Consider the following 16006-nt stretch of genomic DNA (forward strand, 5'->3'; position numbering starts at 1 on the left):
AAATACTTTGGGATAAATTTAACAAAATAAGAATCACACACTTAAAGCTACAAAATATTTAAAGAAAAATTAAAGAAGACTTAAATAAGTGGAGGGATATACCAGGCTCATGGATTGGGGGACCAAACATTATTATGATGTCAATCTCCCCTAACTGATCTAATATAATTCAAGATAATTTAAAAATTTATATGGAAATGCAAAAGAACCAGCATAGCCAAAACAATTTTGAAAAAGAACAAAGCTGGAAACCCATATTGATCTGATTTTACGACTTGCTATAAAGCAATTATTAATCAACATAATGCCATAAGGATAGACATATCAATGGCACAGAGGGTCCAGAAATAGACCCACACTTATATGGTAAATTAATTTTTGTAAAAATGTCAAGGACGTTCAAGAAAGTCTTCAACAAATGGTGCTGGGGCAACTGGCCATCTGTAGGGGAAAAAAAAAGGAAGTGTTGACAAGGATGTGGGGCAACTGGATGTTCATTTGTTGCTGTTGGGAATACAAAATAGAACAGCCACTTTGGAAAAACATACACAGTACCTTATGAAGTTAAATATATATTTCACTCCCAGAGAAATGAAAACGTAAGTCTACACAACAGTGTGTATGTAAATGTTCATAGCAGCACTATTTGTAACAGCCAAAAGTGGAAGCAACCCAAATGTCTGTTAACTGGTGAATAGATAAATTGTTTACCCATGGATAGACTATGGTATACTGCTCAGCAACAAAAAGGAACAAATCACAATACAACATGAATGAATCTTAAAACTGTTAGGCCAAGTGAAACGCTTCAAATACAAATGGCTGCATACTATATATTTCCATTTATATAGACTGCTAGACAAGGCAATGCTCTAGTGACAGAAATATCAGTAGTTGGCTGGGGTCGGGGTGGGGGAGGGATTAATTAATTTTAGGGTAAGGGAATTGTTCTGTATCTTGATTGTGGTAGAGGTTATGTGATTGTTTGAAATTATTAACATTCAGCAAATTTTTCACTTAAAGTAACTGTATGTAAATAATTTAAAATATAGGAGTGCTTGATTCTGATTGTGGGTCACAGACATTATAATAATGGAAAGAAGACTGGTCGTGTTGTCTAGAGACCTGTGTTGTAGGCTTGACTTGGCTTCTTAAGCATTATCTAATTTGGAATAATTCACTTAACCTTCCTGAGCTTCCACTCCAAATACAAAATAGCAAAAAAACATACTGTCTTTGTCTTCCTCACAGGGACATTTGTGAGGGCAAAGTTAAAAGGCTTTGGATACTAACACTGTGAGCTATTATCCAGGAGCAATGAGTAGCTAGCAGCATACCAGCACTCCCATCCAGGACAACTAGAGCTAGGCAAAATACAGAAATTGTTTATTAATTTATAAATATGTATTACATTTATTAATTTATAAATTATTAAGTAATTACAAATTATTCTCTCTGTAGACAACAGAAAGGTTCTGAGGTAACAAGAAATAAAGGGGCTAAGATTCCTGTACTAGTTTTCTATTGCTGTTGTTAACAACCAACCACAAACTGGGTGGCTTAAGACAACACACTTATTACCTTGCGGTTACACGGAAGTCTGAAAAGAGTCTCACTGGGATAAAGAAGATGTCGGCAGGGCTGTGTTCCTTTCTGAGGCTCTAGGGGAGAATCCATTTTCTTGCCTTTTCCAGCTCCTAGAAGCTATTCACATTCTTGAGCTCATGGTCCTCTTCTTCCATCTTCAAAGCCAGCAATGCAGCATCTCTCCGACCCTTCTTCCATCATCACATCTCTCCCTGACCCCAGCCAGGAAAGGTTTACTTCTAAAGACTCATGTGATTAGAATGGACCCATCCAGAGAATCCAGGATAATCTATCTCCCTGTATCAAGGTCTTTAATTCATTCACATCTGCAAAGACCCTTTTACCATGAAAGTAATGTATTTACAGGTCTGGGGATTAGGATATGGACATCTCTGGGGAGCCATTATTCTGTCTGCCACAACTCCAGAGAGGGAAGAACCCCACAGAGCCCCTTTTATCCTGGGATCATTTGCCAGTTCTAAACTCTGCCAAGAGCCTGAGAATTTAGGCTTTGTACCCACAAAGGGCATCTGCTAGGGGACACAGAAATGAGCAGAGCATTTATAACAGAGACTTGGGGACCCTAAGTAAATGGCTAGTTTTCATCTTAGCACATTTGATGAATATGGGATCTGTGTAGGTCAGGGTGCTAAAACCCTAAGTGGAAAGCCTCTGAAATGCAGAGCACTGTTTTTCATCAGTTTTGTGAGCAGAGATTAAAAGTTCAAACTATTTCAGGAGGAAAGGCCTCACAGAATTTTATTTTTGTCTGTTGAAGACAGAGAACTTTAACAGAGAACTGGAATCCATAAAAACGAATCAAATGGTTATTTTAGGACTACAAAAGTACAACACTTAAAATTAAGAATGCATAAGATGTGTTTAAAAGCAGACTAGACAAGCAAAATGATAAGACTAGTAAATTAGAGAAGACGTTGACAGAAAATATCCACATAGAAATACAGATATTTAAAAGAACGGGAAGATACAGAAAAGAGCCTTAGAGATATGTGGGATGCAATAAATGGTCTAAAATTTGTGTAATTCAAAAGGAGAGAGTCTAGGGAAAAAAAGAAAGAGATAATAACAAAACTGATGAAAGTATCAACCTAAGATTCAAAGAGCTCTGTGAACCCCAAGCACAATAAATACAAAGACAACCACACCAGGGCACATTACAAACTGCTGAAAATCAAATAAAAAGAGAAAATCACAAAAACAGTTGTGGGGGGAGGGGAACACATTACCTTCAGAGGAGCAACAATGACATTGACAGCTGATTTCTCAGGAGAAACTATAGAAGCCATAAGACAATTGAATGAAACAGTAAAATGTCCAAATAAAATTTCTCCAAATTAGAATTCTATGTCCAGGGAAAAGGATTCTTCAAAAATAAAAGGAGACCCAAAAGTATACATTAAATATGTGCAATTTTTAAATATATCAATTGTACCTCAATAAAGCTTTAAAAAAATGAAAGGCGAATAAGTACATTTTCTTACCAATAAAAACTGAGAAGATTCATCATGAGAAATCATGAACTAAAAGAAAAAGAGTTCTTCAAGCAGAAGAAAAAAAAATCTCACAAGGAAACATGGGATTTCAGGAAGACATAAAGAGCAACAGAAACAGCAAATATGTAGGTAAACATAAATGAATATCAACATATACACTAACAATGATTTGTGGGGTTTATACATGTATAAAATTAAATTAAATACATGACAATAGTAACACAAAATATGGGAGGATGTTAATGAAGTTAAAGTGTTCTAAGGTTAACATTCTTGGAAAAGTAGAAAAAATTAATAATTTTAGTATGACTGTAATAGGTTAAGGATGGATGTTGTGATTTCCAGGGTAAGCACTAGAAGAAGAGTTCATAATGCATAACACAGTAATAAAGAGAAAAATAGAATACTTAAGCCTCCTTTCTATCCATAAAGTCTCAAAGAAAATGATTTAAACACTTTCAGTAACAAATTATTCAAGACTCTCAATTTGTAAAAAACACTTGAGCTGCTATCAGCATTGGTGTAACCAAACACCTACTACCACATGACCTAATTATTTTTTGGCATTTGATTTAGTCATTTTTATAAAAGAGCAAATTCACAGACTTAGACAAAAAGCAAACAGATTTTAGTAAATATTTTATTTGAACTAAGTTAAAGTTTAACTTTGTAGCCACTTGTATCCATTATCACTGAAATCTAGCAAACTCCCATTGAAACTTAAGTTGCCAGTAGAGAAGTTGCAACTGGAATGTTCAAGACAGTCTAAAGTTTTGGAAAAAATATCATGCATCCCGTGGATCCCCCAAAGCACGGCTCATCCACAACCCTCCTCCTTGTTGCTTCTTTCCATGCTGGGACTGTGAATTAGTCTAACCCCATATTTTCTTTCCTCTTTTCACTTGATCTCTCACCTATATATGTCCATGAAGAACTTAACTGCAATGGAACGTTCAGGGTGGTTTTGTAGGAATTCTTTGGTTTGTCCATCAGCCTCCAAATGTCCCCAAAGAGTCATGCCCTCTGGTCCAAGCAAAGCCCACAGAAGTCGATTTAATGGAAATGGTTGCCCCTCTGTCATTTTGTGAAATTCCAATCAAAGCCAGAGCCAGGATTGAGCTGACTCCAGGTAGTAAGTTAGAGAAGGTGTGACTTGCTTGGTGATAGCAGCAAACTTAGCCTGGTTTAGTAGGTAATAAAACTAGCCATTCACATAAATTATGAAAATTGAGTTTGGAAATGAGGGAGTGGCGAGGGAAGGGGACTCTTGGAGGTAGTCAGTGTTTGCTTGGTTTGAACTTGAGTGCCACACTGTTGATGCAAAACCTCTGACCGGTAGGCCCAGGTCCATCAGGAAACACATGGCCAAGGTGAGCTTCGCACTGCAAGGAGAGAAGCCTCTGTCATTCCTCAACTGGGACAAGGCTCTTTATGTAAAACCAGACACATGAATCCCACATGGCCGCCCCACTCGAGTTTTTGACACTGGTGTGGGGAAAAAGTCTATTGTACCAGAATTTGATTAAGAAATGAAAGGATGCAGAGCACAGTAGTGGTAAATAGCTCTCTCCTTTATCAGTGAGAATGTGAGCAAGTGATTTAACTTAGGCCTTGATTTACTCATCTATAAAATGGGGATGATAATTATACCTACGTAATAGAGATGTTGTGGTGATTCATTGATACGACACATTTAAAGCACTAACACCGTTCCTGGGTGAATGCTCGGTAATCTTGTAGCCAGTGTATTATTATTGTTTTTTACTGAAGACAAGACTAAGCTATATTTATCTGCTTACAAAACCAGAACATTTGAGCACCCAAGGATATCGAAGTGAATATGCTGTCTGGATTTAAGCCACTCTCTCCTACCAAGCTCACAGGAGGAATAACGCGCTGATGTCACCTGCAGCGCCGCTCCGCCGGTCGCTGACACGCTGCAGAGTGAGAAGGGGGCGTAGGGACGCCAGCCAGGCGCGGCCTTCCTGCTGATTGTCCCTGTGCAACAGAATGTAAAGGGCCAGCTCTCTCTTTCAGACCCTTGCTCTGCTCCCATCTCTGCAAGGCTTGAACCAGGAAAGCCTCCTTCTCGGGTGTGCGGTGCCCGGAGTGATGGGAGATAGGGACCAGCAGCACGGGAGAAACTCAAGGTGCTTCCGTGACAAAAGTGCTCCCGGCCATCACACCAGATATGCAAGGACAAGTGAGCTCTCTGCGGCATTTGGGGCAGCACTGGGGAAAACAAATCAGAGAAAACAAAGACACCCACCTGCTTGCAGACGACCTCTGTGCGAGCTGGTCCCAACGAGGTGTCCACACGTCGCAGGATCCCTGTGTCACTCTCATCACAGCCAGACGTCCCGTGAGCCTCAGAAAACGAAGGCCATCCAGTGCCCGAGCAGTACTTTTTCTCAGAGCTGTGTTAGACATCATGACACTACAGCTGTGAAGGCTGCTATTACCATACAAAGAGCATTTTATGCCCCGAATCATTTTTCTACCAAGCACGATTCGATTCCCTTCTCCTCTGCCAGATCCCAAGGCCAGTTCCGTGAACCACTGGTTCCACAGGAATCTGCCCACTGCATCTCCACTATTAAAGACGCTGTCTCATCAAGTCAAAGATTTCTTGTTCTTTTGATGTCGAAGTCATCCCGCTCAAGGACTAAAAACATGAGGAGCTTTGTGAACTGTTGCACGTTAGGAAACAGATCAAATCCCTGTGTTCTAAACGTAGGAAAGGAGGAAATCGAAATGAAATAATAGTGGTCGAAGGAGGGCATTGTGAGTTTAGCGTATCAGAGAAGCGTGAGAACTGATCAAACAGACGTCTTCAGCCACCGGAACTTCAGGCTATCTAAATTCAAAGCCTGACTGCCATCAGGGGTTCAAGAGCTGCCTCTGTCACTTCTTAGCTGTGTGAAATTGGACAGGCTGCTTATTCTCTCCAAGCCTCAGTTTTCTCATCTGTAACATGCGGATAATCACATCTACGTTATAGAGATGCTCTGAGGGTTTAAGGAGCTGTGCTGTGGAGCAAGTGGTGATACATAAGCCTGGGCACCCAGAATCATCACCGCAGTGCAGTGACCTTCCTGGGGAAGCGCCACAGGGACAAATGATGCTGGGGGTGGGGGTGGTGGCAGAGGAGCCGGCAAGAGGAGGAGGAGAGCAACAAGCAAATCTACTCATCAGAGACCCACTCTCTAAGTGCTTTGAAAGATGACTCCCTTAAATCACACTAGGAAAACAAATTTTAAATGGCAGGGAAATGGCTCTCTCTATCTGAGGAGGAGAGACAAGAAATTAATTGTAAATTCTGCAAAAAAACCCAAAAACACCAAAAACTGAGTAAAGAGGGGGGAAAAGTGGCAAATAATCAAATCCCTAGACTATGAGCACAGAAGGAAGCTCAGTTTAGAGCATGAACCCCAGCAGAAAGAGTCTCGTGTAAGAAGAGACTCAAACTTTCTGGTCTTGGGACCCCTCTGTACTACAAAATTACTGAGGATCTCTGAGAACTTTTGTTTACATGAGTTTTATCTATCAACACTTAACAAATTAGAAATTATAAGTGAGAATTTTAAAAACATATATGCATTAAATTATTTTTAAAAATAATAAATTCATTACATGCTAACATAACCTATTTTTACAACAATAATTCTATTTTCCAAACTGAAACATTTAGTACAAAGAGTTGCACTGTTTTATAACTTTGTAAATCTCTTTACTGTCTAGCTTAAAAAAAATGACAATTGACTCTTTATATGTGCTCGTGCATTCAATCTGCTGCAATGCTGTTTTGACTGAAGTGTAGGAAGAGGATGTGGTCTCGAGGATACGCAGTTGCAAAAGGGAGCACCTCGAAGAGACCTGAAAAGATCCCAGGAACTCAGGTATAGCTCTGAGGTTGACTTCTGAGAAACTCGGGTGTGAAGCCAGGCTCTGTCTGTTATGTCTATGCAACCTTGGCAAAGCCTCTGTGTCCTGATCTTCGGAATCGTAATGGCATTGTTATTTCATGGGGTTACTGAGAGGATTAACTGAGATGCTTTCTACGTTTACTGTTTTTAGCATAGTATCAGACACGTGGTACTTAAGTCAGTAGCTATCATTTTTAAAATATCATTATTATTAGTAACAGGTATCCATGAAATCTGAGCAGCTGTGGGTCCAATTAGAAGTGTCTGCACATTCAGGTTGGGTTCTCTGCAACCCTTTTTGTTTTCCGAGGGTTCAGAAATATTCATCTGAGCTACTCTGGTCCAGGGAAAAACATTTTAAGTACCTTTTAATCATAGCTTTTCCACACTGAACATTATATATAAACTAGTGATCATTAAAGGAATTTTGATGGAGAATTATGAATATAATAATTTTTTTAATGAATGAATATGAGACTAATAAAAAGTCATTTAAAACATTTTATGGGAAACAATAAAAGTTTTATTGATGCAATTAACAGAATCTGGAGATTTTACCAGGTAATATGAGAGGCCCATCATATATCATTTAAGAGTGAAAACTTAAATATTAAGGTGAATTAGAAATTCCAATATACATATTTAAATGATTAGCAGATTGTAAGGCCCTCCCTTGAGAAACTAAAACCATTCTGGACCATCTTTACTCATGTACTCGTAGAGGTGCTTCTTTTGTTTAGTTTTGTTATATGTTTATTTGCTTTGTTTTTATCTTCCTTTCTGAAAATTCCACAGCCCCCAAAACAGCAGCAGAGGCACTTGGTGATAACTGACAACCCTCATGGTAGAAGAATTTCCCTTCCTTTGAAGGAATGGGAGCACACAAAAGGTTAACAATGTTACTTAGTTCCTATTAACACATAGGATGTCAGGATATTCTGTAAAAAGGGAACTAACATCAGGCTCTCAGTTTCCTTCTGTTCCAAGATTTATGACCATGAAACATGTGATCTCACAGTAGATTTTAATAAACACTTTCAGAATCAGTGTGGGGGGCCGGGGGGAGGAGAAGGGAGGGGAATAGAGGAAGCAGGGGAGGGGCAAAGTCACAAAATTCCAAGGTTAACGAAGCAACAGCCTGGAGTCCCCAGGGGAGTGATAAAATCCCGAGAGCTCTCGACTTGGAAACCCTGGATTAAATGTCTCTGAGTTGTCTCCCCCCAGAATGTGCACCATACTGGTTTGGCCTGAAGGGAAGTGTGCAGGCAGCAAGGAGCCCAGCAGCCAAGAGACAGTGATCCCTTATCCACTTGATTCCTTAACTGTTTAGTTTTGGTTGACTTTTCACCTGGTTTTGACTCTGTACAAGCATTTCAAGGAATGTTTACTTCTTTTCTACTCCTGCTCTGTGTTACTGAGGCTGGAGACTGGGGACAGAGAGAGAGGGAAAATGAGAGGTCAAACAAGAATTCCTACAGCTAGCCACCCTCCTGAATGGAAAGTACCATCAGGAATATAGTCTTCATTTATAGATTCTCATTAATTAGAAGAAATTCTCAAGAGTTCCTCATTATCAAAGACACATTCATGTATATGGCCCTAAGAAGGATCTGTCTCTAAGAATGTCTCATTGCTAACATGTATCCAGTGCTTGGCATGTGTGAGGCATTGCTCTGGTGCTTTCACATGTATTAACTCATAACTCAGTTAATCCTCCCAACAACTTTATGAATTCAGTACTACTAGCATGCTCATGTTACAGGTGGGGGAACTGAGGCACAGAGAAGTTAAGAAGCTTGCCTGAGGTCACACAGCAATGAAGCCAGGATGTACATCTACAGACTTAGCCACTGTACTACACTGTCTCTCCTATAAATAAATGGATCTTTAAGAAGAGTACATTCTGGAACATAAAAGATTCTTATGAATATATTCTTATTTTTCTCAGTCTCAGCTGCAGCAGCAGCAGCAGCGGGAGGAAAAAAAATGGAACAAACTCAAAAGTCCTTAAGAAATGAAAATGGAAACTGCAACTAAAACTAAATGATTAAAAAGAAACAAACAGGTTGGCAGGTCATTAAACTGGCCACTTGATGAAAGGGCTTTTGGGGAACTGGCTGGTATTCTCATTAGTCTTGGCTGCTTTAGGGATGGTCACTCAGCTTCCTTAATTTGGACGAGCACTGTGCTAATACAGTAGCTACTGGTCACATGTGGCCTTTCAAGTTTAAATTATTTAAAATTATTTAAAATGAAATAAAATTAAAAATTCAGTTTTTCAGCCGCATCAGCCGCATTTCAAGTGCTCAACAGCCATGCGTGATTGGTGGCCACCGAAGTGGATGGAACAGATATAGAACATTTCCATCATCATAGAAAGTTCTACCAGACAGAGTTTTTTGCTCTGGTCTCTCCAGTCCCTACCTGCCCCCAACATTCTGTGATTTCCTGACAGAACCTGGCTGGGCATTGGGTAGGAGGAGAATGTCATCTTTACAGGTACTGAAACTGGAAGGCCAATGAAGTTAAAAAACAAAGACTCAAATGTAGGAAGGAACATGCTCTTGCAAAGATGACCTCACATCTTTTGCCTTCACAGTCGAAAGATGGAAACAGAACATCTGGCTGGTTACTGCATAGTCACAAGGCCGTGCTTTATACTTTTACAACACGGTTCTTTGGCTAAAAGCAGAGTGGCCATCTCAAGGTCCCACTTCTCCCTTTTAATAGAACCAAAGGTCAAAGAATAACTAATGGTTCAGAAATATGCATCCATTTTACTGTTCCTAGATTCCCCCAGGCCATCTCAGCCTGACTGCCATCTTTTTTTTTTTTTTTTTTTAAGATTTATTTTATTATATATTTATTTATTTTTTGGCCGTGCCGCAAGGCTTGTGGGATCTTAGCTCCCCGACCAGGGATTGAACCTGGGCCCTTGGCAGTGAGAGCAAGGAGTCCTAACCACTGGACTGCCAGGGAATTCCCCTGACTGCCATCTCTGCTATCTCCTCACCAGCCACCGACAGAGTGAATGAATCCGGACAAAGGCCTGCCCTTCCGTGAGCATGAAGGAAAATCAATCCTAATCGTTCCTCATTCTTGCAGGCGGGGTCTGGCTTTCCAAATTCAGCCCACATTAGCAGCCTAGGAAAGCCCAGTCTGCTCAAAGCCCAAAGCACATAATGAAGCACTGCCTAATGGAAGATTCACAGAGCTGCCTTGATTTATATTTTATTCTAAACCAATTTAGGGTTGATGCAAAAGAAAGGAAAACATCTTTGAAGTTCTGAAAAACAGGACTTCAAAGATGTTTTCCTTTCTTCTTCATCGAATCTACTTTTTTTAGACTGTTTCCTGCATGTCTAAACAAAAAAGCCTTTGTTGAGAGATTTCAGATCCTGATTGACTTAAAAGAGGCTTTGAAATCAAGGGACAATTAAATTTACTTTTAGCTACGTAGAAGAGGGCATGGCATTCACTACTGTCAAGCACTGTGGGGAATCTATCCTCATAAAATTCTACATTTTCTAAATTAAATTATAAACCCATTTCTCCCTGGGAGAGATACAGTTTTAATCACATGGCCAAGCAAATACCATTATGGTTTAGATTTATTTAAATACTTTCCCAGGAAAAAAACTCTAATAGCTTTATCTTAAGGTGCCTGCCAAGTTTGTTTTGTTTTTAGCTGTTTCTTGGGGATACAGAAAGAAAGAATCTAGGCTAAGAAGTTAATGCTCTAAACACTAGAAATAATCAAGATAGGCAAGAATCTTAAATGAACAGCCCTCCTTATAGCAACCAGGCCAAATGAGAAGGGCGATTAAAAACATCATGGGTATGTATTTATCCAAGGCCCCAGGAGACAGAGCTGTATGAATTTAGAGGCTTACTCTCCTTCGGTACCTTTTGATCTTTATCTCACCTGAAGAGCGGGCTGTCACAGCACACACAGTGATACATTCCTGATTCCTTGTTATTCAGGTAGATCCCACTGAAAGGCTGAAAGTAAATGAGATACATCAGGTTCAGGTTTCTCATAATTCCGGCAGGACATGATACAGCAGATCCAAATCCAAGATTAAGTCTCCCAATAAAGGAATTTTTGTACTAATTTGACAAAGTGCAAATATCACTGGAGAGAAAATTACAATTTTCTCTCCAGTGAAGAAGCCTACAGGCTTGTTTACGACCGGCCTTTATTGTGCCAAATATTCAAATTATGACATTAATAATGCTTTGTATTTATATAGCACCTTTCACCCAAGAACATCAAAGCCTGTGAAAAAGCGAGAGAACCGCGCCTCTGGATGGTGTAAGATCTCGGTCACCATTTCAGAAGAGTTAATACAACAGGAATCTAGTCCACTGTCTAAAACACTTTGAAATCTCCAATTAAAGACAGGATTTAGATACATAAAAAGCAAAGCTCAGTGAGATTAGGGTTGTGCCTTTAATATGCTTCACGTGGTGTTTAGGACACTGCATACTTAATAAATGCTAAATAATGAGCTAGATTCTCGCAGGGCCTAAGTTACTACTTAGATGAAATTACCACGTTAATCGTGGCTTAAGGAGTTTGCAGGTTCCGAGAGGAACACAAGGAGACTTGAGGCAATGAGTGAGCCAAGACTAATTTTTTTTTAATGTTATTTTGTAAACTGATCTCATTGTTTGAAAAAAAAAAAAAAGGCTATTTTTGTCCAATTCCTTTTGTCATCTTCTCTGTCAAAGGAATATCAAGAAAAGGAAACTCTTGCACGAGCCTAGTGTGAAAATCTACAAGCAGTGGCTCGTGGCAGGCGCCGTCCCATGTTATGGAGAGAAGCTGAGGCACCGGGTGGGTCACCGAGTCCCAGAGCTGACTCAGGAAACAAGCAGCCCCCTTGGTCCTCTCTAGACGTCCCACCTCGACAAATCCACAGGTCAAACATTCACACTCCTCGTGATAGGATTAACAGCACATTTTCAGGGAGCTGCATAATGGACAATTTCAAATTAACCTACTGAGCCCACCATCTCAGCACACTTGGATGTTTTCCCTCTTTAAAAACACTGAACTTGGCTGCAGACATCCAAACAGTGGTGAGCTGGTCTTTTTCTGGCCCGTCCCCTCGAAGGCCTGTACCCAACGCTAGCACGAATGGGCATCTGGAATGAAGAGGAAGTTTTGCATCCCCCCTACCTGGGCTGATGAGACACACATGCCAAAGGGCTGCCCAGACCTGAAGGTGATCTAGAAAAGCCTACACATGCGATCTGGACAGCCTGATAATATTCAAAATATAATTCTGTCATTGCAGGGACAGTGGGCAGAGGAAGTGACAGGGAACTGGTAGCAAAGTTAAAAAAAAAAATCAACCATAAAAGAATGCTTAGCGGACGTATTTTATGAAATGACATCTGTCCTCCGCCTCCTCGCCTGATTTCCTCTGTCTGCCCTCTTACCCTTCCTCCCCAGTTTTATATAAGTCCTACCACTTATTTAGGGCTTCTCACTTGTTCATTCCAGTATTTACTTGAAAACCTAGTGTGTATCCAATGCTGGAAGCCTTTATTAAAATCCCACCCACAGGAATTTTTCAAAAATACCAGTATTTCACCAGAATCTATTGGGATCTGCTGGCCTGTCTAACGGCTTTAGCATCGGTGGCGAAGTTGAGGGTGAGACCACGGTTATACGGCCATAGCACATGGACAGCTTACCTGAATTTTGCAGGGACTGCTAAATTCAAAGATACAAATATTCTACAACTTTTGAAACTGCTGCGCTGTGCGCCACTCTGTGGGGTCTGCTTCACCAATGAAAATATCTAATAACCTGGTTCAATAACTATATTCCAGTGGTCATATTTGGGACTAAGACAGACTACTTGTTGGGAAATGCAGCACAGTAAACATGGTCCATACTATAATGAGGAACCACTGAGGGCTGTTCTCTCAGGAAATGAAAGAAAGCTGAGATTACTGAAGGCAGCTTCAATAATGTGTCCCCCTCGTGGCCTGCAGTCATGCGACAGTCACCACGGTTTATTTTTTGAGTGCCTGTTATCTGCAGGCACCATGTTATGTGCTGGGGTATACCAAGGATGGCAAGTGCTAAGAAGAGAAAGTACTGGTAAAAGCAAACCCATTGGGGCTGAGGAAAGGCTTCCCTGTGGGAGTGAGAGTGGGGCAGAGAGCTGAAAGGTAGGTTTGAATGGGTCGGGGTGTTGGTGGTGGGGGAGGACACAGGGTGAAAGGGCCTGAACGGAGGGGAAGCCCAGGGTCTGAGAGCTGAAAGAGGACAGTGTGGCCAGAGTGCAGTGACCAGGGGGAAAAGTGGCCGGATCTGAGGACAGGGGTGGGAGGTAGGGGCTAGAGCCTTTAGGGCCTTATCAGCCACTTTTCAACTTTTCTCTTTACTTTGAAAGCAGTGGGAAGCCACTGAAGAATTTCGAGCAGGGGGTGATGTGGTCAGATCTGTTTTCAAAAGATCTCTTTGGCAGCCATACGGAGAATGGCAAGGTGGGGAGCAAGGGCAGCTGTGAGGAGAGCAGCTGGAGGCAAATGCACACAAGCCACAGCCGGTGGGAGCCTGGACCAGCCTGCAGGTGAGAGCAGCGGAGAGAAGCCGAGTGATGGGAAGGTCATTTAGGAGGCAGAATGGGTGGGCGAGGCGACGGAGGGCAGTGTGTCCAGAGAAAGGATTCTGGTTTGCACAACTGGATGGATATTCATGGCCGAAGAAGGAGAGCAATGAAAGGCACCAGATTCGCAGAGCAGAGGATGAGTTAGGTTTTGTAGCGAGATAGATTCCAACCTGTTCTGCCCTGCCCCCAACACATCTACTCGGAAACTGTCAATCGGTGTAGCTTACCGGTTCTGTCCCTTTTTCTCTTGTGACGTGGAACTGCTCTGCAGTCAGCTTCTTCTGCCACTCACTCTTGGAGAGAACCGGCTTCTGCTTTGTAAGGGACCCTGTGTTGTTAAATGGGAATTAAAAATAAATAAAATAGCAAGGCCCAGAGTGCTGAGGTTGACTCTCTTGGATTTGTCTAAGAAAATTTAGTTATTTCCCCAAAGAATTAGAGTCATGCCTTTACTACAAATATTTATATTTTTAATTGTTTTTCGTATTTCATTGCATTGTTTGGGATCTCAAAATAACTACGGTATAAGAATTTATTTAATGGCAATGGTTGACAAATTGCAAATTATAAGATGGGTGCTACTGACTTTCAAATGATGTCTTTGATCAAGTTAAGGACTTTTATATATTTCTATATTATTAAAATATATTTTGCTTGAAAAAAACCCAGTAAGGCACAATGACCTTTTCTTCCCTAGCCTCTCTCCTAAAGTGCACCATCTCCCAGCAAAACACGCCATCCCTTCCCCTCCCCCTTCCACCCTTTCCTTCTTCACAGAGACCAGAAAGCTCAGGTACAAAATAATGTAATTGACTCATTAGTTTAATAAGAAATGAGTAATAAGTAGAGAGCCAGTTTTCCAGTCCTGCTGGGGCACAGAAGATAAGAGGCAGCTGAAATATGAAATAAGGTAGAATAAATTCTCCTTGGGTTACTAAGGGTAGATATTCATCTTTCTTCTATTACTACGTTCAAAGGAGTGTTTCCTGTCAGGATACAGCTGGGAGTAGCTGAGTGATTGGAGAGAAAAGATCGTGGAGCCAGTGGGTTATTAAACCTCTCTTCCTTGCTGGTTTATAAAGATATCTCTGATTTTGTTTGTCAAGGGAGGTCTTTTATTAAAAATTCTTTTTGTGTGGAAAAAATAAGAGACTCCTATAGCACATACTCCTGAACGGGAAACTGAGACCTACCATAATCTATTATCATGCTTCAGGTTTTTTTTTTTCCACTTTTGTCTTCCTTTCTTCTGCTCCCTTCAGCTTCTATCTTACAACTTTTTTTCCAGTGAGTGTAAACAAAATAACTTTAGCCAAAGGGAGGTAGGAAGCCTAATGTATATTATAATAAATAAACGTTTTAATCATCCAAACGTTTTAATCATCCAATGTTAAGACTATGAAAGGACCTTATCATCTGCTTACACCTCAACTTACAAAGGAGAAAATAAGGCCCAAAGGGTTAGTAACTTGACCACAGCACTGAAGATGAAATGTTAAATACCTGTGATGTCACCACCCACATAACAAACATGTCAGAAAATCGTAGCTGAATTTCATTTTTGGTTACAAAAAAGAAAGTCCTAAATAATCTCTCAGCAAGAGAAGACTTGTGTCTTCATCACGAGTTCATAATACTGCACAATATGGTATTTTCAGTATTATATATTATTGACTGCTTATGGTTGTCTACATTTTATTTAAGGGTTTTTATCTGTTAAATATATTAGAAGGTGTCCTTTCTTAAATACTTTTTATAAGGCCACAGGGATTTCTTTTTTCCAATGGAAATATACCTCTGAAATATTCCTATGGAAATATTGCTCAGTTACACACAAATTTTTCAGGAACTCAGCTCCTGGGGAGCAAAGCAAAATGTATTCATGTGATAATTATTACTGCTTAGTGACTTTCAGAGTTATTATGCAGAATGCCAAGTAATAAAGGGAGAAGGAATGATTAAATTTTTAAAATCACCATTTTTGCAATCACTAAAATAATAGACGGATTCAAGCAAGAATCATCAGAATTCTAAAACCCTTGGGTGAAAAGACTGTTGAAGAATGGAATAGTTACACATTTTCAAAATACGATCCCTCAAGTTATTAATTTTACAAGTAAGAAAATGTACCTTTACAATGGAAAAGTCTAGAAATCACCACCTCAACCAAGTAAGCAAGGTTAGCATCACTGACAGTGGGGCCAGCTGACATCATGTGCCTCTGGGTGGGACGCGCTGCACTTGTCTGCTCTCAGAGAGCTCAGCAGGACTTCTTAGGGACACCCAGGAACACTTCATCCTCATCCCATCTACTTCTCCATAGAAGTGACACTAGACATTCTCTCTT

General features: G+C 40.4%; 1 protein-coding gene across 2 annotated transcripts in view; it reads right to left on the reverse strand.

The window, feature by feature from the left end:
- Positions 1-388: 388 nt before the first annotated feature.
- The window catches only part of MSRB2 (methionine sulfoxide reductase B2), a 22714-nt gene continuing 7096 nt past the window's right edge, over positions 389-16006 (reverse strand). Inside the window, exons 2-5 of one of the 2 annotated variants that reach the window (XM_061181588.1) lie at positions 13887-13987; positions 10953-11029; positions 5371-5518; positions 389-441 (exon numbers count right to left, since the gene is read on the reverse strand). In XM_061181588.1, coding sequence (XP_061037571.1) covers positions 412-441; positions 5371-5518; positions 10953-11029; positions 13887-13987 — 356 coding nt within the window. In that variant the 3' untranslated portion in view covers positions 389-411. Of the gene's footprint in view, positions 442-3778; positions 4484-5370; positions 5519-10952; positions 11030-13886; positions 13988-16006 lie in introns of those variants that run through there. The other variant, XM_061181587.1, reaches the window with a different exon arrangement.

This window comes from Eubalaena glacialis, chromosome 2 (assembly GCF_028564815.1).
Source record: "Eubalaena glacialis isolate mEubGla1 chromosome 2, mEubGla1.1.hap2.+ XY, whole genome shotgun sequence".
In the NCBI taxonomy this organism is placed as follows: domain Eukaryota; kingdom Metazoa; phylum Chordata; class Mammalia; order Artiodactyla; family Balaenidae; genus Eubalaena; species Eubalaena glacialis.